The sequence below is a fragment of the Chiloscyllium plagiosum genome, unplaced genomic scaffold, assembly GCF_037043375.1.
Source record: "Chiloscyllium plagiosum isolate Xiang-an unplaced genomic scaffold, Cpla_swu_hap1 HiC_scaffold_9, whole genome shotgun sequence".
NCBI classification, from domain to species: Eukaryota; Metazoa; Chordata; class Chondrichthyes; order Orectolobiformes; family Hemiscylliidae; genus Chiloscyllium; species Chiloscyllium plagiosum.
In genome coordinates, this window is record NW_028270147.1 from 67,148,819 (window position 1) to 67,174,886 (window position 26,068).

The 26,068-nt window shown below is 39.3% G+C and overlaps 1 protein-coding gene across 1 annotated transcript in view; it reads right to left on the reverse strand.

The window, feature by feature from the left end:
- Positions 1 to 26,068, reverse strand: part of lamc1 (laminin, gamma 1) — a 76,739-nt gene that overhangs the window by 19,613 nt on the left and 31,058 nt on the right. Inside the window, exons 11-20 of the mRNA XM_087990745.1 lie at positions 21,761 to 22,006; positions 20,985 to 21,138; positions 18,175 to 18,317; positions 17,891 to 18,069; positions 12,654 to 12,810; positions 10,813 to 11,018; positions 9,208 to 9,287; positions 6,930 to 7,067; positions 2,964 to 3,108; positions 2,437 to 2,586 (exon numbers count right to left, since the gene is read on the reverse strand). Of these exons, the coding sequence (XP_087846871.1) occupies positions 2,437 to 2,586; positions 2,964 to 3,108; positions 6,930 to 7,067; positions 9,208 to 9,287; positions 10,813 to 11,018; positions 12,654 to 12,810; positions 17,891 to 18,069; positions 18,175 to 18,317; positions 20,985 to 21,138; positions 21,761 to 22,006 (1,598 nt within the window). The remainder of the gene's footprint in view (positions 1 to 2,436; positions 2,587 to 2,963; positions 3,109 to 6,929; positions 7,068 to 9,207; positions 9,288 to 10,812; positions 11,019 to 12,653; positions 12,811 to 17,890; positions 18,070 to 18,174; positions 18,318 to 20,984; positions 21,139 to 21,760; positions 22,007 to 26,068) is intronic.

The following is a 26,068-nucleotide window of genomic DNA, read 5'->3' on the forward strand; positions in this document are numbered from 1 at the left end:
AATTCCTCCCAAAGGGGATTAGCAAATACACCTACACGAATGTTTGACCACATTTTGGTTTGCGTGCAGACTGGCACGTTTGTACAGGTCCTACCTTCCCAGAAACAGCCCTAGTGATCCAGGAATCTAAAACTCTTCCCTTCTGTCTCAACTCTTCAATCTCACATCCATCTGCGCTATTCCCTATGTCTGCATTTGCTAGCACGTGGCCAGGAATAATCTAGAGATTACAACCAGAGCGGTCCTGCTCTTCAGCCAACTGCCTGGCTCCCTAAATTCTTGATGTAACTTCATCCCTCATTGGTTCAAATGATATAGTGTACCATGACATCAGTCTTGTCAGCCTCCTCCTTCAGGAGGCCCTGTATCCACTCATTATCATCCCTGACCGTCACCAGGAAGGTAACACATCATCCTGGAGTCGGGTCCATGGCTACATAAAGTTTAACTGTTCCCTTAACTAATTAATTCCCTCATGCTATTGCTGCTGCTTTCTCCTTCCTCCCCTCCTGTGGTGAAAAGCTTGGCTGTGTCTGCATGCCCTTGAGGAATAGCACCCTCAGCAGCTTCCAAAATGGAAAGCTGGATTTGTGAGCACGACTCCAGGGGACTCTTGCCAGATTTACTATCACTGTCTGGTTATCACCCATTTTTTCATTCCTCCAGTCTCTTGACTGGTGATATGAACCCCTCTCTAACTGTGCTCTCAGTACCATAGCATCACCAGCTGCCACACGAGGTATGAAACACTGAGCTCAAGCTTCTGCCATTGGGCGTACTTCCTGCACACAAGGTCATCTAGGATGCTGGCAGGATCCATGACTTTCCCACACATTCCACTTGACTGACCTCACCTGCCATGCCTTGAACTTTAGTCTCACTTGCTAACTTTTCTAATTACATAATTTTAAAGATACTCCCTTTATGTTAACTTTAGCTCCTCCACTTATTCTGACTTTCCTTCTCGCTGGTGTTTCTCAGATAATAGTTTAGAAACTGGTTTAGATTAGATTAGCCATTAGCCCCAGTTAACTATCCAAACCGCAGCAGCCCATCTACAAAGACAGATTATTTTTACTTTCCTTAGCCCTAATAGAGACTTAACTATTTACCTTTTAGAATTAACCCCCACTAAACAATTCATGTAATTAAAGAACGAGCAGCAATTAGTACCAGATTCTTCTCTAGATTGAACTCTATCTGCCACCTTGCTGCCCAGTCCATCAACTTGTCAGCATCCTTTTTAAAGGTTTACACTATCCTACTCATTCTTTCAACTTTACTGTCACTTACAAGCTTTGAAATTGTTCTGCTTACACCAAACTCCAGATCATTAGCAGGGAACATAGGGGTCTGAATGCTGATTCCAACAAAAACCTTCCTCCAGTCAAATACCCATTAACTATTATTCTTTTACACACATCCCAGCCAATTTTGTATTCTCGTTACTGTCAGTTTTATTCCAAGGCCTATAAGGTCCCTCAAATCTGTGGCTTAGTGTCTGAGACTTTAATGGGCCTGGTAAATATTCCACGTTCCTTTCCAGTTTTCTAAAAACAAAATTAATGGGTACTCATGCATGGTGTAGAGATGGCTTAAGTTTTCTAGCTCTTTACATACAAGACAACACTTGTCTATAAGTAGCATTTGCCCTTTATCCAACAACTCACTTCATCGGAAAGTCAGTGAAAGTCTCCTTATGGCCATATATTCCCCACCTGGGCAGTAAATGCTCCTGCAGCCAGCCACAAACATGTTTCACAAGTGAATTTTTAAAATTTCTTAGCAGAATTCAGAGCTAATCCAATGTTCAGTATTCCGTTAAACAACAAATTTATCGATACACATAGTATGCTTCCTAAGACAATACAGTGTTCTGTTTCTAGAATCCTGTACAATGTCCCTAGTTAATAAGCCCACTTCTCTATAAAGATAACAGAATTTGCTACCATTCTGTCTTTGATGATATCTTGTCATTAAAATGTAAATGTCATATTCTTATCATGCTCTCTTATCACTCTCTATTCTGAGGCTTGCATGTCTTAGTCAAGGAGGAGAAAGTGAGGACTGCACATGCTGGAGATCAGAGTCAAAAAGTGTGCTGGTGGAAATGCACAGCCTGTCAGGCAGCATCCAAGGAGCAGGAGAGTCGACGTTTCAAGCCTAAGCTCTTCATCAGGAATTCCTGATTCCTTATTCAAGGTCAACCTCCACATATCTTTCTCACTCATTTTTTCTCTTCTTCCAACATTCTCCTTCACTACATTCTAACAAATGATTAAAGAAAACTGAAAATAAATATAATTAATAAAATGAGAAAAAAAGATGCAAGTTACATTCTATACACATGAAACATTTTGGAAAAAATTAAGCAAAGTGCACAAACACATAGTTAGATTTTAAATTCTTACAACAAAGCTGAAATCTGAGTTTTACCTGCTGTTCGGTTTTCCCCTTTTCCAAAAGACTCTTGACTTCAGTTTCCTTTGCTTCCAGGTCATCCCGCATATCATCGTAATCCTTCACTTTTCTGTCAATCAAACCATCCAAATCTGCTGCATCCTTTTTAATCTTCTCTGCTTCATTCTAAAAGATGGGATTGTTATTTTAATTTCAGTTTAGAAAACATACATGCTCTCCCAACTATACTCTCATTATTAAGAGTGATCGCTTGTGCAACATAATTCCTTATTATGATTGACCAAGTTACCAAATGGGATAATTTGCCTTATAGGTAAATTATGTGATAATGTGCTTATTTCATTTTTTCACCACCTCCTCCCAAGCATCTGAAAGACTGGGATGCATTTAGTGTAGTGTCATAGTAGCAAACCTTTGCTCTTTAAGGTGGGTGACCAATGGGAAATCCTAATTTGTTTCCGGGAGCACTGCTCAGCCTCCACCTATAGTTTTCAAAATACATTTAGTAAAAGACATTCCAAATAAGACAGAAAACCAAATACCTCTAAACCCTTGGTGTCCACAACAGGCAAACTCGTCAGATTGGCATAGATTTGTAATGCTTTGCTACCAGCTTCTTCCGCCTCACTGTGTACTTTGGTAGCTTGTTTTTCCAGCTCTCTGGACATATTTTTTGCTGCATCATACCTATTTACAAATTTTACATCAGTTAAAATACAAAATGTAACCATAAGCAGAATCATTAATACATCCTAAATGTTCCAATTGATTATGACTCCTATTTTACGATTAAGAGCCTGCATTGAAATTTCACCTGTAAACAATCCTTGCTGGGATAGACTTATTTTAAAAGGATTCTATAGTACTCAAAGTAAAGTTTGCAGTCTAAAATGGATTAGAAACACCAGTATCTGCATAAGTGATTGATTTACAACATCCTTCAAGATCATATTGGGAACAATTGTTGGACAAGGAAATGCATAACAGAAATGTGGAGGAGCACTTGTTGAGAGTGTTGGATAAATTTATCCCACTATCCATTCCTTGCAATAGGCAAAGAATGGTAAGGTGAAGGAGCCTTGGATGACAAGAGAAGAGGGGCTTCTTCTAAAGAGGAAGAAGGAATCTTAAGATTGAGAAAGCAAAGATCTGGCACAGCTTTAGATTACAGGGTAGCTAGGAAAGAACTCAAAAATGGACTGAGGAGAGCTGGGAGGGGCATGAAAAAGTCTTGGTGGGAAGGATTAAGGAAAACCTAAAGACGTTCGACACGTACGTGAAGAATAAGAGAATGATCAGACAGAGGGTAGGGCTAATCAGGGATAGTGAAGAGAACTTGTGCCTGGAGTTTGAAGGGGTAGGGGAGTCCCTAAATGAGTTTTTTTGCTTCAGTATTCACTAGAGAGGGGGACCTTGCTGATAGTGAGAACACTGTGGACCAGGTTAATAGGCTTGAACAGATTGATATTAAGAAAGTGGATGTGCTGGAAATTCTGGGAGGCATCAAGATAGATAAGTCCCCAGGCAGGACCAGGCATATCCAAGGTTACTACAGACGCGAGGAATGAGATTGCTGCACCTCTGGCGATGATATTCGCATCCTCACTCCCCATAGGAGTTGTATTGGATGATTGGAGGGATGCAAATATTGTTCCTCTCTTCATGAAAGCGAATAGGGAAATCCCTGGGAATTACAGGCCAGTTAGTGTTACGCCTATGGCGAGCATGGTATGGGAAAGGATTCTGAGAGATAGGATTTATGATGATTTGAAAAAACATTGTTTGATTAAAGATAGTTAGCATGACTTTGAGAGGGGCAGGTCATGTCTCAAAGCTTCAAGTTGTTTGAGGATGTGACAAGACAAGTTGACAAAGGTCAAGCCCTGGATGTGGAGTATGTGAATTTCAGTAAGGCATTTGATAAGGTTCCCCATGATAGGTTCATTCAGCAAGTTAAGAGGTATGGGATACAGTGAAATTTGGCTGCCTTGATACAGAATTGGCTGGCTGAAAGAAGACAGCGAGTCATAGTGGATGGAAAGTATTCCACCTGGAGGTCATGACCACTGGGGTCCGACAGGGATCTGTTCCTGGGCCTCTGCTCTTTGTAGGTTTTATAAATGACTTGGATGAAGTAGTAAATGGTGGGTTAGTAAGTCTGCCAATGCCAACGGTCAGTGGTGTTGTAGATAGTGTTGAGTGTTGTTGCAGGCTACATGATATTGACAGGATTGCAGAGGTGGGCTGAGAAGGTGCAGATGGAATTCAACGTGGATAAATGTGAACTGATTCGTTTTGGAAGGTCGAATTTGAATACTAAACACAGGGTTACAGACAGCATTCTTCACAGTGCAGTGAAACAGCGGGATCTTGGTGTCCATGTACATAGATCCTTCAAAGTTGCCACCCAAGTTGATAGGGTTAAGGCAGCGTTTTGGCTTTCATTAATGGGGGACTGATTTAAGAGTCATGAGGTTTTGCTGCAGCTCTATAAAACCCTGGAATGTTGTGTCCAGTTCTGGTTACCTTATTATTGGAAGGATGTAGATGCCTTCGAGAAGGTACAGAGGAGATTTATCAGGATGCTGCCTGGATTGGAGGGCTTGTTTTATGACTAGAGCTTGAGTGAGCTCAGGCTTTTCACACTGGAGAGGAGGAAGAGACGTGACTTGACAGATGTAATGATAGGCATAGGTAGAGTAGATAGCCAGAGACTTTTCCCAGGGCAGAAATGGCTGTCATAAGGGGTCATAATTTTAAAGATGATTGGAGGAAGGTATAGACGAGAAGTAAGTTCTTTACGCAGAGAATGGTGGGTGCGTGGAATGCACTGCCAGCTATGGTAGTAGAGTCAGAGATATTAAGGGATATTTAAGCAACTGGTGCGAAAGCACATGGATGGGAGTAAATTGAGGGGTGCGTAGGATAGGTTGATCTTAGATTAAGATAAATGCTTGGCACAACATCATGGGCCAAAGTATGTCCTATGTTCTAACCAGCTATAATTTAATTCCATTGTCAAAAAGATAGAATTTTGCCATTTTTAGTGATGCAATCAAGTGTTTCAAAGACCACTAGAAGGTCATGCAAACCAAGTCCTGGAGGATTTTGCCCTCTCCTTTGTATCACTTTAGCTTACTCGAGCAATTTTTTGGAACCTGGGAAATATTCCAGATAAGTTTGTTATTGATATGACGAACATACACAAATGTTGAAACTGTACCTTTTAAAAAGGTCACCTATGCTTTCAATTTAAGGAGCTCACTTGTTGGAGAGACATTGCAATTGTAACTTGGAAATGAGTATAGAAAATTAATACTAAACAATATTAATTGTTGAAATGTTTCACAGGCACTAACGGATGCATCATCACTAAAAGCATTCATGATCTCTGCACTGGGAACACAATCTATTGTATGTCCTTTCTCTGTTGGGTGCATGTTCGAAAATGCTAACCCTACGCAAGAAACCTGCTTATTACATTGCTCTAAGAATATTTCAGGGGTTCTAGTCCTTCTGAGACATTTCAAATACTTGGCAATTAGAATTAACTTGTTAGTCTGTTGTTTCTTTGATCAGTGAGCTTTCCAACAAAAATAAACTGGCAACTTTCCATCCAGAGTAGGTTTCTCAATGTTCAGAGAGAAATTCTTATTAACAACTTGTTATAAAGACAATTTATCTGATTCTGGCACACTTCTGCATGGCAGGTTCCTAACAATATAATCTTTGGGATTTCAAACTGGAATTAGTTTATTGACAAATTTTGTCAGTTTCACCTTAACTTTTGACTTTAAGACAGAATAGATGGAAATTAGTTACAATAGTGGCTCAAAAATGTTACACAATAAAATCTCAACCCACAAAGCTGTTTCATATTAGTTATTTTGTCAACAAATCAGATTCGTCTATTTAACTTTCTATCCAAATATGTTCAACACTGCTTCTCAGCATTAGATTAGATTACTTACAGTGTGGAAACAGGCCCTTCAGCCCAACAAGTCCACACCGACCCGCCGAAGCGCAACCCACCCATACCCCTACATTTACCCCTTTAACCTAACACTACGGGCAATTTAGCATGGCCAATTCACCTGACCAGCACATCTTTGGACTGTGGGAGGAAACCGGAGCACCCGGAGGAAACCCACGCAGACACGGGGAGAATGTGCAAACTCCACACAGTCAGTCGCCTGAGTCGGGAATTGAACCCGGGTCTCTGGCGCTGTGAGGCAGCAGTGCTAACCACTGTGCCACCGTGCCGCCCATTAGTTATGCAGACAGTCAGAATAACTTATTCCAATTTAGAAAGCATTAGGATAATTGAACATCAATTATAACAGATTAAAAGCTGAAAGAGTCTGTGATTAGAATTTATATCTTCTTTGCCCAGAAGTCATTTTCTTAGATATTGCCCTTGGTACAAAGGCTGGCAAGGTATTTATCTCATTTCTCAGATTATAAACTGAGATGAATTCCTAATCCATTAATACTATAAACATACTTACTTTCTGTTTAAATCATCAACTGTGTTGGTGATTTCACTTTCTTCTGCTAATGTTTTACGTAGCAACTCGTAAGCTTCAGTTGAGGTGTCATTAGCATTCTTGGCGATCTGCTCGATCACATCGGCTTCATTTTTATGCCTGTAGATTCAAAGGATACTTACATTAGCAAAGTTTGTTCTGCTTTGCAAGCTGAAAGAAAGTTCACTATGTTTATATTAACATTCTAGTCAATTCTCCTACGTCAAAATAATTTGACAGATGTGCAGCTTAAATTATTTGGAACCAAAAATTGCAACCTCCATCTTGACCAAAATATTGTGTTTTTTGCATTTGTCCAATGTTTCAAGCTGTCAGATATATTTACACAATGTTTTCTCTTCAAGTTGCATCTTCTCCAGTAGGGATTTTTAAGCACTTTCCCTGACAATAGGTGCCACCTTCAGTAATCATAACCATACTACAATGAGAAATTCATGGTGCCTCCAATGTTCAACATTGGCTTGGATTTTGTTTTTGCATATTACATATACTTCTGTCTCAAAAAAGACAGTTTTAGGGCCTTTCTGCAAGTGCATAGACCAACTTTGATGAACATTCATGAAAGACTTTGCAATGCCTTTTGGAGCTCAACCAGCAAAATTCCTTGCAACTTTATTTCTCTTAAAAATAAATATTCTGTAGATGGAACAAATTTGTTCCATCAGGATTTATACACTCCATTCAGAAACCTCCTTGACATTGAACAAATTGCCCATGACAGCAAAAATTAAAACTTTCACACGATGCTTTGACAATTAAATGAACTCTTGCCACTTGTTTTAGAACACAGAACGATACAGCGCAGAACAGGCCCTTCAGCTCTCGATGTTGCGCTGGCCTGTGAACTAATCTAAACCCATCCCCCTACACTATCCTATCCATGTGCTTATCCAAGAAATGTTCAAATGTCCCTAATGTGGCTGAGTTAACTACATTGGCAGCCAGGGCATTCCAGGCCCTTACCACTCTGAGTGAAGAACCTGCCTCTGACATCTGTCTTAAATCTATCACTCCTCAATTTGCAGCTATCCTCCTCTACAAGCTGAAGTCATCATCCTCGGAAAAAGACTCTCACTGTCCATCCTATTTAGTCCTCCGATCGTCTTGTATGTCTCTAATAAATCCCCTCTTAGCCCTCTTCTCTCCAATGAGAACAGGCCCAAGTTCCTCAGCCTTTGCTCCAGACCAGGCGACATCCTGATAAGTCTCCTCTGCACCTTTTCCAATGCTTCCACATCCTCCCTGTAATGGAGCGACCAGAACTGTACACAACATTCCAAGTGAGGCTGCACTAACGTTTTGTATAGATGCAGCATGACATCATGGCTCCGGAACTCAATCCTTCTCACACTGAAACCTAACACACCGTATGCCTCCTTAACAGCACTATCAACCTGGGTGGCAGCATTCAGGTATCTATGTGCATGGCCACCAAAATCCCTCAGCACATCCACATTACCAAGAATCTTTCCATTGACCCAGTATTCTGCCTTCCTATTATTCTTCCCAAAGTGTATCAACTCACATTTATCTGCACTGAACTCCTTTTGCCACCTCTCAAAATTGCTGTCTATAATTATGAGGCTACTTATTCTTATTCCAGAATTTTGTTGAATTCAGATTTCACTAACTCCTATGGTAGGATTTTAATCCATGTCCCCAGAAAATTATCTTGGCGTCCTGGATAACTGTCCAGTGACATTGCCACTATGCCACCATTGTGGCATAGATACTCATTGATGCCTTACAAACACATTTCATGGCGTTGTAGGAGGAAAACATGAAAACACAATATAAAATTTCAAAATGTACGTACAAAATAATTTGATAACGTAAATTACTAACTTACTCACCAATTTATAGCCAGGGTATTAGCAAATTAGCATTTAAAATTTGAACAGCCAATTGGATGATTGCATAGGTGCAGACATTATCAGAGCATAACACATTTTGGGCAGATTTACAATTATTATGACAGTGATAAGATTTTACTATAAAGAATTTAATTATGATTTTGTTACACAAGCACATGGAAGAAACTTTCTCTTTTGGGCACCGAGAGACCGGCAGACCAGGAGACCGACAGACCGGCAGACCGACGTTAAAGTACTGTGGCTTTTGGCAAGACAGCACAGTGACACAGACATACATTAATCCTGTTAATTTTGTTCAGTTGAAATCCATGCTCCAGGGCAAAAAACACAAGTAACCACTGAGTGAGCATGAACAAAATCCTTACCTATCGGCAAGGTAACGAGCTTCTTCTGCCAGAAGTGTCATGTTATTTGGATCAGCACTGGAAGCTGGAGTTGCTATTGACTGCAGGAAAGTAAAAACAAAAAGAGTCAGATGATGATCCAGGAGTACTCACTACACATTTTATGAAATGCAGTGGAGCCACTTTCTCACAGGATGGAGAAAATTGCTCATACTCCCTGTATGATTCCAAGATCATGCAGATGATTTCATGTGGTATTCATAGGTATCTACAGGGTGTCTGACATTAATGATGTGTTACATTGTAATTTAAAAATTCAATTAGTATACGATTTGCAGTATCTATGTTCCTCTACAGAAATAATTCTGAGGGCTGTGTCAATTCCAGCAATCCCATGTGAATATTAAACGGTGTTGCACAACTGAAAGTTAACAGTTGACCAGTGACTTCAATAAGCCGTATGGGTTTCAGTTTTATATACAGAATCTCCAGTATGGAAACAGGCCATTTGGTCCAACAAGTCCACACCAACGCTCCAAAGATCATCCCACCCAGACCCATTCCCCCACCCTTTCCCAGCAACCCTGCATTTCCTATGGCTAACATATCTAAACTAGGCAGCCCTGAACATTATGGGTAATTTAAGCATAGTCAAATCCACCCAACGTGCACATCTTTGGATTGTGGGTGGAAACTGGAGCACCCAGCGGAAACTCATGCAGACATGGGGAGAACATGCAAACTCCACACAGTCACTAGAGGCTGTTATTGAACCTGAGCTCCTGTCTCACTCCTGGTGAGACAGCAGTGCTAACCACGGAGCCATCGTGCCGCCTCATATTCACATTCATCTGACTAAACACCAGTTGAAGGAAGTTGGATTTATACAGGTGCTAACTGATCTTCTGCCACATGCATTCAATAACCTGCACTTTTCTTAACAAACAATAAAATAAAAATTAGAGGGCCACAACTAATCTAGAAGATTTAAATTCATTACATACTTTTTATAAATATGGTTCTGAATGTGTGAATTCTCCAATCAACAGCACAGATTTTAGTCAGGAAGGAGGGAGGGAAGGCAACTGTCAATAGTTCTTCATCAGAAAGACTCCCTGATGTTGTCTCACTTTCAGCATATTTCTCAAAAGAATGTGCTGTCACGGGCATTGTGAACCTGCTCCAATTAAGGCCACAACTAGGACCACCTACGAAACTCACTGACATTTTCACAGCATTTAACTAGCGCAGTGCTGGCATCCCTGCCTCTGAACCAGAAGGTAGAGTCTCAGTTCCCAGACATTCCAAAAATGTATCCCTATAAGTTCCACAGCAGAACACCGTATGTTATCTTCCACTGTAAAGTGAAATTTTGCACACCTTTAACCGGCCAAAAAGTACATTACAGAATGTGCTGGACAGATGAAACAGGCCAGGAAAAAGAAAATGGCAATAGACTTATATTTTTCAATACATCTCTCTTCTTTGACCATCTTGAATGGAAACTATTGGATGTGAAAATAAATACTTAAATCATAATTTATAAGAATTTAACTCCAGATGTTACTCATTATTTCATTTATAACCATGTATGCTGTCTGAATTTACAGAGGTTTGTATACATACCACATTGTCCAAGATTTCCTTGGCCTTTTCAAGCTCTGTCCGAGCATTTGAAATTACTTTCTCTGCATCCTGGATACGATTATTGGATTGTTCAGCCAACTCCTCGGTGTTATCTACTGTATCCTTTATATTTTGAAGACGTCCCCACTGAGTGGACAGGGTGTTATTAATTTCAGCCAAACGGTCCATAAGACTTTTGTCTACATCTGTTCATAGAAATTGTTTGAAGTTATATGTCCATACTGACGAAGATTTCACAATGGTTATGTTTTCTTAGACAGATGCATGAGCATCTACTTCACCCTACCACCATGATAATTACATTGTTTACTCACACTGTTAAATTGTTAGTGCCAGCTGCTTTTCAGTATTTCACTAAACGTGACAGTTCTTCATCTAAGAAGACGAACTGCCAATAAAGTAACCAGCTATAAATACTTCTATTTATTCAACAAAAGCAGCAGGGATGAAAAACGAAATAGTAGATTTTATCTGATTCACAGAATTTTACAATTATGTATTCTTTGAAATTATAATTCATTAAATTCTATCTGCCATTTCAGTATCTATTTTATCATGCATAATTGTGTTTAGCTGTTCTCATGAGTTCAGAAATAGTCACGTTAGGGATAGTCATGTTCTCCACCAAGTCACACAAATAACAAAATAGGCTTCTCAGTTTTTAAATACGAGAGCAGTGTAAAGGGTTCATGTCTAAAATGTCTGGAAAGACAGACATGCTGCAAAAGCCTTTTGCCTTACACTCAGGCCAAGAACAAAATGCCAACTTTCAAATTGTCACAACAATTTATACCACAGGAGAAAAAGGGTGCTAGAGTGGCTGGCACTTGAACTCTGATTGTTTAAGGCATTGCCATGGAGAAAGCACCAGAGGACAATAGGCTTGCTGAGCACCCAAATAATCCTAAAAAGGTACAACGCTCAAACACTTTGCTTTTGTTTGCACAGAATGAATCATTTCATATGAATACATGCTGCATCTGACAATATACTTCAGGCTTTATCTCCAGAGGGACTGTATGGTGATGAATGCTGTCATGGATGGATGCATCTGCAACAAGTAGATTGGTGAGGATGGGTGCAAGTAAATTTCACTCTCTTGTTGGTTCCCTCACCACCTGCCACAGACCCACATTGTGTCCTTTAGGATCAGCCAGCTGTGGTAATGGACATGGAAGTCACCCACCCAGAGCACAGACTATGTACTTACTCAGTGCTTTTCCAGATTGAGCTCAACACAGAGAAGTACTGGTGTGTCAGCTCAAGTGGTGAAAGGGAAGTGTAAGACAGAGAGCGGGGAAGGAGGAAGGGGAAAGAGTTTGAGGGTGGGGTGGTGGTGGTAAGACAAGGGATAGTGCATGGAGAGCCTGAGCTGAACAATCCTGGGAGAGCTAATAGTTACAGTAACAAACTGTTGAAGATTATCAAATTCTCTCAATGCTTCATATATAGACATCTGTTCTCTGCACATTAATGGAAATATATTCAAGCCTTCTATTTGTTTCTGGATTACTTGGGACCCTGGGGAGCTTTCAGTTCCCCATTGCTTTTTCCAATGCAATGCCTCAATCAATTAGAACAATTAACTAATTAGCCCTTTCTTGTATGAGTCATTGACAGCATTTGAAATTTCGCATTTTTAAGTGCACAATGTAAAGCTTCATCAGCATTGTCTCTTTTCAGCAATTTTCAAATTCTGCACCACCAAATAATGAATTCAATTAAGAAAATTGTAATAAATTAAATGTACCATGATGATAGATGGAATTTTTAAAAGACTTCATTAACGTTAAGTCCAATGTGTCAATTACAACATATACCTCTCATGTTTTCAGCATCCCTCAGCAAGTTCATAATGGTTCTTTCAGCTTCTTTGAGTCTTTCTTCAAAAGCCTTGTCACTCACTGTGTCCTGGCTTGTTCCAAGATTTGCAATTAAATCTTCCAAGTCCTTAAGCTTCTGTCTATGTTCAGTTACCTGAGCACATGGCACAGATTAAAAGATATCAGCAGATCAATTAGATCAACTGCAGCTCTAGCAATCTTTTCTACTGACACACAACTGCTCAGTTAATCAAAAAAGATAAATTAGCATGACCAAAATCAACTCATTTTGACAAACGTAACCAAATATTGTACATCCAGGTGCAATAATGAAAAGCAATGCATGGCTTTGACATTGAGTAACTGATTACATCTTACATAACAAAGTAATACTTTCCTGAGAAGAAGCTTATTTTGCTTTGTAAAACACGGTTCCTCACTTCTCATTCAACCAGCTACTTCAGTAAATAATTAAACATCTAAGTATTAATCTATTAGAGTATTCTTGTTACTACATATTGGCAAGACTATTCAATGATACTTTATATCTATGGTGTCCGTATGTTCTGATGGGCTGATGGTCATTTCTGCAGTGCAACTGGAAGCTGAGCATGGGGACCGTACAGAATCCCCTCTAACTGAAATCCTCCAAAAGTATCCATCTATATCAGAGAATTTGGAGCGTTCCACTGGTAAACCAAGTAGCTACCCAGGAAAAACCACACTATTAAAAACCTATCCAAGAGTTTGATTACTTATTAAAGTTGCCCCCAAAACTGCCACACTCACACTGAGCCACAACTCTCCCAGAAGCCAACCTGACACTACCTTGTCCTCCCAGGACCCAACAGCCTCCTGTCAACCCATTCTCCCCACAACATACCCGCCACCTCCAATCAACCCAGAACCCTCCTTAATACCCTGCCCAGCACCTGACACTTCTTTCACTTGGCCTTGACACCTCCTCCCTCCCTCTTTCCCCTTGTTCCTCATCATCCATCAAAATGACTCTGGATCTGATGTCTCATCCAGCCTGATCTACCCTAATAATCCAACACTTACTTGGCACTTACCCTTACACTTGCCTTTCACAGTAACTGTCAAAATAGCCGTGAGTGACGCTGGACATTTAAATCACAGAATACAATTGTGAAGAAGGGGACAGATTGTGCAAAAATATGTGGTTTGTCTTCCCCAACTATCCTGCACTAAAGGCACCGGCCAGATTTGTAGCACACTCATAAGGAGTCCAGATCAGAGTTTCCTGTCAGCAATGTGGAGCTTGTTTTTATTCTTTTTTTTAAGAAAAGGTGGAGTGACACTTGATAGGATTGCCAATCCCTGGCTCACTGTATTTAATGAATTTCAGTTTTGCTTAAAATATTTTTCTTTCTTTGCAATTAGTGTTAACTCATGTATGAAAGCTGTTTTCACATTATTCAGTCTCCTGATGTTGATTCATGCTGGGTTTGGTGGGGGGTGTTGGAATAATGCAGACTTCCAGCACCAAACCATGCCACTCAGCCTAGCTGGTCTATAGCATAAGCTGCCAACTATTCTACTTCATCTAAACCTAAAAGAATTGCTTGAAATCTTTCTTGCTCACGTACTTATCTACAGGTCATCTGCTATAATTTGACAGGTCATATTCCTCAACTTCAACCTATGGAAAACTGCTATAGAAAATCGCACTGTGGAAGATTGGCAGTAGAGAAAAAAAAAAAATCGCTATACCCATTCAGTAGAAAGTTTGCATTATCCAAACAACATGCACCACTCCAACTGTATTACAGCCAGTTCACGCTGATGAAATGTGCGTTATAGCGGAATGACCTGCACTGCTTAAATGGACCAATGCTGCTTAGCTCAAGTAATTCATCTGGTCACAAGTTCTATGTTTTAATGACATGTTTGTAAATAATTTTCTCCTGAATTTGTGTGATGACCTTTGATTTGGAAGTAGTAAAGAACATTTGCACTCTAACATTTAAAATATCTGTGGAACCAGCAACCAGTTTTTGGAATGTTTGAAAGGGATGTTTAACAGGTTGATACCTTTTACAATTGTTGAAATTATAATTTTCTTGGATAGCAAGAAATACAGCTGAAAATGTGTTGCTGGAAAAGCGCAGCAGGTCAGGCAGCATCCAAGGAACAGGAGAATTGACGTTTCGGGCATAAGCCCTTCTTCAGGAATGATACTTTATATCTATGGTGTCTGTATGTTCTGATGGGCTGATGGTCATTTCTGCAGTGCAACTGGAAGCTGAGCATGGGAACCTACAGAATCCCCTCTATCTGAAATCCTCCAAAAATTTCAGATATCAGATATCAGATATCCTCCATATCAGAGAATTTGGAGCGTTCCACTGGTAAACCAAGTAGCTACCCAGGAAAAACACATTTTCTGATCTCCAGCATCTGCAGCCCTCACTTTCTCTCTAGCAAGAAATACAGGTCTAACCCAGACTCCAAATGGATGGGAAGGAAGTTAAAACCAGAGGGTGGAGGGGGTGAATGATTGAAGGATGAAGTCAATCAATGACAAAAGCAAACAAGGAGAAAGCACCAACAAGCAGAAAGACGACTAGGAAAACTGTTCTAAAGTGAAGAACCAAAGCTCTTTTCGGGGGAAAACTGTATTGAAGAAAAAGGAACAGGAACATCTGGAGGTACTGTGCTTGCTGATTTAAATGGTTTAAAATCTACAAAGCTGTGAATAGGTTAGTAATATTTTCTCAGAAATTGCCAAACTATGAAATTGGATCTTACTGGTTAATTGGTTGGTTGAAAAGGAACTCAAGAAAGTTATACCATCAGAACTGTAGTGACTAAAGGAAAGATAGTTCTTACAAATATGCTTGGCTGACCAGAATAATTTCAGTGAAACTTGAAAGTGAAAGCTATTGTTGGAAAGACTTGACCTGCCACACATGAAAAGAACACACTGCAGAACCACATAGTTGTAGACTATCACTTGTGTACAAGGAATGATTTGGGCGTCTGAGGTTGCGCAAGACATATCTTTGTAACTTTGACTATTTAATGATTTTTTTTTATAAATGCAAAGTTTCATTTACCTATTCATCCATAAATAACGGTGTTGATTCCAAATCACACTGAAATAAAATCTATGTGAGTAAAGTATTAATTCGTTCAGTTCTTGCTGGCTGTTAGTTTTTTCTTGATTTTGGGGTAATTCAGCAAATTGGTCATTTTGATTTCTAGCTCCTGGGATGGTAGTAGAAACAAAAACAAATTGCTGGAAAAACTCAGCAGGTCTGACAGTATCTGCGCAGAGGAATCAGAGTTAACAGAGTTAACATTTCGCTTTAGTGACCCTTCCTCAGAACTGATAGCACCTAGGAAAATGTTGGTTTATATGCCATGTTAGCAGAGTTGAACATATAAATTAGTGACCAGAAGTAGATTATTTGTTGCCTATAGCCAGCTCTACCATTCAACAAAACCACAGCTGATAGGATCCATTAGCCAACCAATCCACTATCCATGCAATTAGGTTATCCTTTACACAATAAGTTCTTACTTAATGTAATAATTTTTGATGTAGAACTTTGCTAAATGGGTTCTAGAAAGCTATGTACAACAAATCCACTGGTTCCCCTTTATCAAAGGGGTTGATGTTTCCTCTTATAACTTCAATAAATTAGTCAAACATGATTTCCCTTTCACGAAAAAATGTTGAAATACAATTGTCTGAAGAGTGAATTTAGAAAGACAGGCTTTTCTCGTGTTGAAAAGATAATATTATAATATTAGTGACTGAACAGCAATCTGTTTGTTCAATAAATCGCATCTTGTAAGACACTTTGATCTTTTACTATAAATTGTGTCCTGTCATCCTGCCCCACTGGTTACCTGACAAAAGGAGCAGCACTCCAAAAGCTTCTATTTCCAAATAAACCTGTTGGACTATAACCTGATGTTGTGTGATTGTTAACTTTGTCCATCCCAGTTCAACACTGGCACCTCCATATCATGATGACCATATCATGATGACCAAAGTATCAGTGTTTGACCTCACTACTCCATTGAATCTAACAGGAACCTCGAATTCTCCACCATAAAAAAAACTTGATATTCAAAAGCTGTTATCAGTAATCCTACACCTCCAATGGGCGTACTGTTGAGATATTCCAAAGTGCAATCAAATGGAAAATCAAAGCAATTGACAAAAACTTGCACTTCCAGGTAATTAATTTTGCTGTAAAATTCCTTGAAAAAAAAAGCTATACATTGTCAAAGAGATATTACTGAGGTTTTAAAAGACATTCCAGCTTCACAGTTACTACTATAACTACCCACACTGTGAAGCACCTTTAAATCTGTGAATGTAAAAATTAGGAATAATTTTTAATGGTTTCTTTCAGGATTTAATGCTTGTTTTACCTTCTAAGTATATAATTATTTAAATCAATTTAGATTTTCAGACAGCAAATTGAAACTCCATTAAATACTATTAACTTTCTGATTTCAATTTTCATTTTTTTGATCTGCTTGCTGACATTGTTGCTGCAAATCAAGACAGCCCCTTGACGTGCATTCAGATTTAAACTGACACTTGGAAAGAGGAAAACCAATGTCACAGATCATTAGCTCTTTGTATACTGGCTTTTATAACTGTTAAGAGTGAGTGTTGTTGTTCCATAGCTGACTGCAAGACAATCTGAGCCAAACAGGGTGACCTGATTAAGATTGTCAAAAGTTAAGAGATAAGGTAAAGGCAAATAATAATAATTATTTCCATAGGTAGGTCAAACAGTAATAACAGGTTGTAAATTTAAGAGGTTCAGAAAATAAAGTCACGAACTTAACAGAGTGAGTGGCTGAAGTTTGGAAGTCTATCACAATCTATTTTTGAAATGGAAATTCTGAATTCATTTCAAGGGAACTTGCAATACTTGCTTGTAAAGAATATTAAAGGAGAAAGGAAGCAATGAGGAACACTAAGTTGATTTCAAATGAAGAAAACATCTAGAATATGTTCTCTTCTATCCAATCTTTCAAAGGACTAAGGTCTGGCTGTCATCTGCTATTTTGCACAAGTTGCTCCTTCATATGCAAATTGAGAGTTCAAGCACTGCTTAGAGGGAACATGATCTAACTCTCACCCATCATTCATAAACTGTTCCTTTTGGATTGCCCCACCATCAGAAAGGTCACATGAAACATTGTGTAATAATACAATTGCTAAATGTTGTAGTATTTCCTACCTTATCTTTCACCAGCCTGTAGCACGTTGGACACTCCTGGCAGCCAGGTCTTGTCCGATTGTAGAAATAGTTTTCTTCGCATTGATCACAGTGCGTGCCCACAAATCCTTCCTTACAGTCACACTTTCCATATTCCTTGCACTGCAGAGATCGAGAGCCTTCACGGTCACAATCACAGGCTGCAGAAACAGATAAACTACTTACACACCTGATTTTTAGAAATAATGAGAACAATTTTTGAGAGGTTTTTCTGCAAGTTATTTAAAATAAACATGTTCACTTACGTTTGCATCCATCCTGGCCAAATCCAAAATGATATGGTTCACACGTATCACACTGCTGACCAACAACACCAGGCTGACATTCACATTGTCCATTCCGGGCATCGCACTGACCATTAATGGAACCAATGGGATTACAGTCACATCTGTGAGCAAACAAATCAGTGAAGTCAATCAATGAAAACCTTCATGCTCTGCTCTGAAGAATAATGTTAACCTTTTAATCTTACAGTTCAGTAGTTAACTAGTTAATCCAGGTCCTGTTATATACTATAAAAGGGCAGGTAACATTATGCAAACATTATATGAGAAGTTATCACCTCTGTCAAATATTTTATATATCTTGGAGTTTATGGCACACTCACAACCAGAGAGTGGAGAATAAGACTGGGAGAAATATTTTGTGCAGTCATGTGAGACCCACTTTGCAGCCATATAATCAAGGTTAAAATTAACTCTTGTAGCCAATCTGTGATGCAAGTAGAATACATACTAAAGAGATAACAGATAGCATTATCTCACATGAGCTGTTTAACAAAATACACTAAATATAGTCACAAATGAGTTACTAAATAAACCTGTTGAAGTTAATGGGTGATAAAGAAAACATTGGAACAAGGGTGGCCAATGCAAAACTTACATTCAAGATTATTAACTAGTGTTTTGGGAATTATAGACATGTTGCATTAACACGGTGCTTCTGAATTAGGTGTTACCAAGTTCAAGATTGTATGATTTAACAAGTTATTTTAATATATAGCAATGGATTAAAGAAATTGTCGGTTCAGGTGGTACAATCCGCACCAAACAAAAAGCATGCACTATTCATTACAGCTGCTCAGAGTTTTTGCAAGATTTATAGTAGAGACTTCTCATTGTGTGCCTGATCCAAATGTGTCAATTTCAATAGAACATCTGTGACATGAGGATGCTGAACCAACAAAAGTATAGCTCTACAGCCAGACTGAAGGATCTGAGAAAGAGTTACCGCAAACCGGGAAGTAGAAATTAGAATATTTAATTGTAAAATACTGTATAGCAAGCAAAGCAAAAGGCACAGAAATAATGGGAGAAAGTAAAGTCAAAAGGAAATTATTTTCTTTATAAAATCTCAAACAATAAGTTACATTGAAGTAATGAGAATCCACATTTGTCCATAAAAAATGTAAAATATTTAAAAATTCATCTACATCCAAATATCTCAGTCCTAAACCTTTCTGGATGCCCTTATTGTGTAAGCCAGGAGCAAGTACCTCAGCCTTGCTCCTTTACATGGTTACAATGCCATGTCCCATGGAATGTACCAGCACAATGCAGCTCAGGGAAGAGTCAGACTAATTAGACAACAATTTACAGACTTCTATGCTCTACTGTGCACATAAGGAGTCCAGAATCAACAGTTCAGTTTACTCAATAAAAAGTGTGTTAAGAGCTTCAACCTATTTTTTTCCACAAGGCAAAAATTGGGCCAATATTGTTAGTCTTGAAGCAGCCATTTACATGACTTTATAAAGATTGATCTTAATTATATGTTAATGACCTCAGTGGCAAATCTATAGTTAAACAGCATAATTTCTCATTAAAGGAAACAAAAAAGTGCTTTTCCCCCCCATATGTATCATTCAGATCTTTAGCAATTAATTGGAGAAATCTGGTAAAATAAAGTCTCTTATAGCTTCCTGACTAAGCACAATAGTAAGATCAGAGTGACGTGTGGCTATAATGTAGGGTTGTCTCTAAAATGCTGCAATCAGATTTGATGTTTCGAATCTAAAGCTGTTCTAAATCACAGTAACTAACTGATGTCAATTTACTAATTTAGAATAAAACTCTTCCAATGCTGAATATTAGCTTCCAACGCTGAATATTTCGGCTACATTGCCATTACTGAGCCAAGAATTCAAGCAGGACGGCAAAACTGGAGCTTCGGGTTTCACAAGGTAGAAGGAATGTTAATATTGTAAGCGTTTCATATTCAACCTGAAAATTGCAGATCTTAGCACTGGTTGCTCATAGTACTAAACCATTCTGTTTAAAAAGGAAAACATTAGCCTGGTTTCACTGTCTATTACTAGCACTTCCTTGTTACTAGTCACTCTCACACAATCATGGCTTCTGTACTTTAAAGATTGCCATCTTCACACATGCAGTTTGCACCAATGTTGTCTTATGTTTCCAGTAGTAATTTTGTTAAAGATTATTCTAATCACAGGACTTTGGAAATTACAGCAAGACTTAACTGATTTTGTTCACAACAGGATTTGCATAGAAAGAAAGGAACAAAGCAACAGGCACTTGGGAACATAGTCAGCAGCAGTGGTGCCAGTAACTTCCCCTGATTCTGTTAGTTTTCACAGGAAATTAGGGTCCCTCAATGCAATTCATATTCCTTAATTATTTTTGTGTGTTTTCCAACTCTATATACAAACACTGTTCAAATATTTCTTCAGCCCATAAGTAGAAAAAGAAAATAAGCTTCAATAGTGTATACAAAGGGTCATTTTCTCCCCCCCCCCCCCAGTGTTCAACTTTGCTGCAACTTTATCCCAATTGTATTTTCTTACTATAAGTAAATAGCGAGTATTTATGCAAAAGGTAGGAGCCGTATGCCTAAAATGTGAGAAAAATTTACACAACTTCACTTTATGAGAAGTCTCTTTCATGTGCTTTCACAAGGCAGATAGCCCCGCCCCCCTGTCAATCCATCAGTGGTCAGAAGACTTTTGTTGCTTCAATTTCTCACTGAAGTGAAGTGACAAGTTGTTGCCCATCAAAAGAAAATCAATCTACTCAAATTCCTCCATTCAACTTACCTCTGACAGCCCTGGCCACTAAGAAGATTGTAGTAGCCTGGCTCACACTGACTACAGTCCCTGCCCACAACATGAACTAAGCACTCGCACAGACCAGTGACTTGGTTGCAGTTCCTTTGCTGATCCACGGTGCCATATCGAGAACAGTTACAAGCTGTAATGAAAACAATATGGGAATTAGATCCTTTGTTTTTAAGAGAATGTTCTTTAGTAAGGCAAGCAGGAAGGAAGAGATGCGAAGGTCGGCAGGGAAGAGCAGGAATATCATTTGTGTTTTTTCCTCTCATAACATTATTCAGTAAGGAATGCAAGTAAGGCAACTACAGTCAGTCACTGGGAGAGAGCTGTATTATTTCAATGTATAAATATACTGCCCCCCAAAAAAGTGAAAGACAACACACAAATGATTAAAGGAAATACTGCAATACCAAGAGATTTTGTTGCGTAAAAAGAAAAATTATTTCGCCATGAAATTTCTGTCAGTCAAAGATAAATTAGTACTGAAGGCAGTTGTGGAGAAGGTACATAGTGGAAATATTTGTTGGGATGGGCGTAGCAGAGGAATTGGTAATTCACCAGCTTTGCTCCATTCAGCACATTGTTTTATACATTGCATTTCAAGATACTAAATCAATTCAAACCACTTTAAATCTTACAGTCAGAGAGAGATTTGAAATATATTAATTTTCATTGGAGTTAATGCTAATATGTACTTTTAAAAAAATGATTAGATATTTTAAAAGCATTTCATGAACAGAGTTAAATATGAAGTTTACCTTTACATTTATCCGATGGAATTGGGTTTAATGCATTTCCATAAAATCCATCTTTACATTTGTCACAGTAGAATCCATCAGTGTTGTGGATGCACTTTAAACACTCTCCGGTCAGCCGATTACAGTTCCCAACAGCATTTGGATCAATGTTGTCACTGCAATGACATGGTTTACATGGTCTCACAGGCCCCTCGCTTCCTAAAGGGTCACCATAGTACCCATCATCACACAGTTCACACCTTTTACCTGTTTGAAATGAAAGAAAATTTATTATTGACGACAAAGTTCACTAAAACAAACATTCCTATTTTTGACCAGAATTTCCCAAATTATAACGACGATTGGAGTGACCAAACATTTCTTTCAAAGCTAATATAAAATGCAAAAGGCATCAAGGCTAAAGAAATTCTTGCGTATTTATAATTAATAATCACTCCAAGTTAGCATACAGCAACTAAATACAGTGCTTAACTAGTGGCACTAAACTTTTGAATTCTAGCCAAGAAACTTAATGTGAAACTTTGGCTTAAGAACTGCCATTTAAATGGAAAGCAATTACTTTTAGCAAGCATTTAAGTACAGTTAAACATGACATCAGGAGGTAAAAATAAATAAATCCCTCCAGTTGAACCATGCTGTAACACTTTCAAACTTCTGTAACCAAAACCAGAATTTTTGCTGAGGTTTTTTTTAGGAGACAGTGCAAAAGTCTGTGGTAGCCTCTCTTTTCTGAGGATTCCAAACTTTTCTGTGAAAAACTGACAGGAGCTCTTGTGCTAGCTACTCACTGATGTTAACCATCTCTATCAACAACTAGTAAAATTAGTAATTGAGACAGCATTCCAGTCAACTATATTTAATGTTTCAAGTTATGAAAGTCATAATTTCTACTGCCAGCGAGAGCAACAGAAAAACCTTTGGTTTCAGTTATTGGATCTTCAACCATATACTGCCCCTAAATCAGAAACAGCTCAATTGCTTATAAATAAATTAAATGAATTAGGGTAATCTTTTGGTGACACAGAACTTGATTATTACTGAAAAGAGACATTTTGTCAAAGGTTTTTGACTTGCACTCATTATAATTTTCCAAGGAATTCAACATGTAACACTATGAAGAGGAAGCGCCAATAGGTTCTCAAGTGGATTCTGATATTAGGATAGGTGACAAAAAGACTGGTCAAAAAGATGGATTTTGAGGGATGTCTTCAAAGGAGGAGAGTGAGCTAAAATGGTGTAGGTATGATTGCAAGGCTTCAGAGCCCAGGTCGCTGAAGGCTTGGCCCCCAGTGGAATGGAATTACAACTGAGAATGCACAGATATCTTGTAATGTTGGAGGTTATACACAGGGACACGACCATGGAAGGTTTTGGAAACAACCATGAGAGTTAAAAATGAAGTTGCTGTGACAGGGAATCAATATAGGTCAGCAAGCGTAGGAATGACTGGAACACCTGACTTCCTGCATAGAGTCATAGAGATGTACAGCATGGAAACATGCCCTTTGATCCAACACATCCATGGCGACCAGATATCCTAACCTAATGGAGTCCCATTTGCCAGACCCTACCCCTCTAAACCCTTTCTATTCATATACCCATCCAAATGCCTTTCAAATATTGCAATTGTATCAGCTTCCACCACTTCATATATACACATACTGTGTGAAAACGTTGCCCTTCAGATCCCTTTTATATGTCTCCCCTCTCACCCTAAACCTATGCCCTCTATTTCTGAACTCCCTGACTCCAGGGAAAAGACTTTGTCTATTTATCTTATCCATGCTTTTCATGTTTTTATTATAAACCTCTATTAGGTCACCCCTCAACCTCTGATGCTCCAGGTGGAAACAGCCCCAGCCTATTCCAACCTCTCCCTATTGCTCAAATCCTCCAACCCTGGCAACATCCTTGCAAATCTTTTCTGAACCCTTAAGTTTTACAACAAGCTTCCGATTGGAGGGAGACCAGAATTGCACACAATACTCCAAAAGTGGCCTAATATGTCCTGTACAGCTGCAACATGATGCCCCAACTCCTATACTCAGTGCTCTGACCCATAAAGGAAAGCATACAAATGCCCGCTTCACTATTCCACCTACCTGAGACTCCAGTTTCAAGGAGCTATGAACCTACACTCCAAGGTCTCTTTGTTCAGCAACACTCCCCAGGACCTTACCATTAAGTGTGTAAGTCCTGCTAAGATTTGCTTTCCCAAGATGCAGCACCTTGCATTTATCTAAATTAAACTCCATCTGCCACTCCTCAGCCCACTGGCCCATCTGATCATGATCCTGTTGCCCTCTGAGGTAACCATCTTTGCTGCCCACTACACCTCCAATTTTGGTGTCATCTGCAAACTTACTAACTATACCTCCTATGCTCACATCCAAATCATTTATATAAATGACAAAAAGCAATGGACCCAGCACCGATCCTTGTGGCACACCACAGATCACAGGTCTCCAATCTGAAAGGCAACCCTCCACTACCACCCTCTGTCTTCTACTTTTGAGCCAGTTCAGTATCCAAATGGCTAGTTCTCCTTGTATCCCATCTGATCTAACCTTGCTAACCAGTCTACCTTGTTGAACGCCTTACTGAGATCCATATAATTATGCCTACTGCTCTGCCCTCATCAAGCTTCTTTGTTACTTCTTCAAAAACTCAATCAAGTTAATGAGACATGACTTCCCCCACACAAAGCCATGTTGTCTATCCCTAATCAGTCCTTGCCTTTCTAAATACATGTAAATCCTGTCCCTCAGGATACTCATCAGTCTATAGTTCCCTGGTTTTTCCTTACTACCTTTCTTAAATAGTGGCACCACGTGAGCCAACCTCCAGTTCTCTTGCACCTCACCTGTGACTACCAATGATAGAAAGATCTCAACGGGGGACCAGCAAACTCTTCCCTAGCTTCTCAGAGTTCTAGGGTACAACTGATCAGGTCCTGAGGACTTATACACCTTTATGAATTTTAAAGACATCCAGCACCACCTCCTTTGTAATATGGATAGTTTTCAAAATGTCACCATCTATTTCTCCACATTCTATATCTCCCACGTCCTTCTCCACAGTAAACACTGATGCAAAATACTTGTTTAGTATCTCCCCCAAATCCTGCCATTCCACATAAAGACTGCCTTGCTGATCTTTGAGGGGCTCTATTCTCTTGCTAGATTATCCTTTTGGCCTTAATACATTTGTAGAATCCCTTTGGATTTTGCTTAACCCTATTTGCCAAAACACACTCATGTCCCCTTTTTGACCCCCGGATTTCCCTCTTAAGAGTACAAAGGCAGTAGGAGTATACTTAAGGATTCACTCGATCTCTCCTGTCTATACCTGACATATGCTTCCTTCTTTTTCTGAACCAAAATCTCAATTTCTCTAGTCATCCAGCATTCCATTCACCTACCAGCCTTGCCTTTCATCCTAATAGGAATATACTGTCTCTGCACTAGTTGTGTCATTTTTGAAGGTTTCCCATTTCCCAGCCGTCCCTTTACTTGCGAACATCTGCCCCCAATCAACTTTTGCAGACTCTTACTTAAAACTGTCAAAGTTGCCCTTCCTCCAATTTAGAACTTGAAATTTTAGATCCGATTTACCCTTTTCCAACACAAATTTAAAACTAAAAGAATTATGGCTGCTGGCTCCAAAGTGCTCCCTCACTGACACCTCTTGCTCTGCCTAATTTCCCCAAGAGTAGGTCAGGTTTTGCACATTCTCTAGAAGGTGGATACATATATTGAATCAGAAAAATTTTCTGGTACACAGCTAACAAATTTCTCTCCATCTAAACCCTTAACACTATGGCAGTCCTAGACTATGTTTGGAAAGAGAAAATCCCCTACCATAACCATCCTATTATTCTGAGATCGCCTTACAAATTTGTTTCTCAATTTCCTGCTGACTATTCAGGGGTGCATAATACAAGGTCAAAAAGTGTTGCACTGGAAAATCACAACATGTCAGGCAGCATCCAAGGAGCAGTAGAGTTGACATTTTGGGCATAAGCCCTTCATCAGGAATGGGGGAAGCAGAGATGGGCAGAAAGGAGTCGAGAGGTAAATAGGAAGGGGGTAGATAGCTTGGAAGGCGATAAGTAGATGCAGCGGTGGGTCTTGGTGATCGGTCGGAAGGAAGATGTACAGGTGGGACAGTTCAAGAGGGCCATACCAAGTTGGAGGGTTGGGTCTGGGAGGAAGGGGGGGGTTGGGGCGAAGATGAGGAAACTGGTGAAAATGACGTTGATGCAGTGTGGTTGGAGGGTCACAAAACTGAAGATGAGGCATTCTTCCT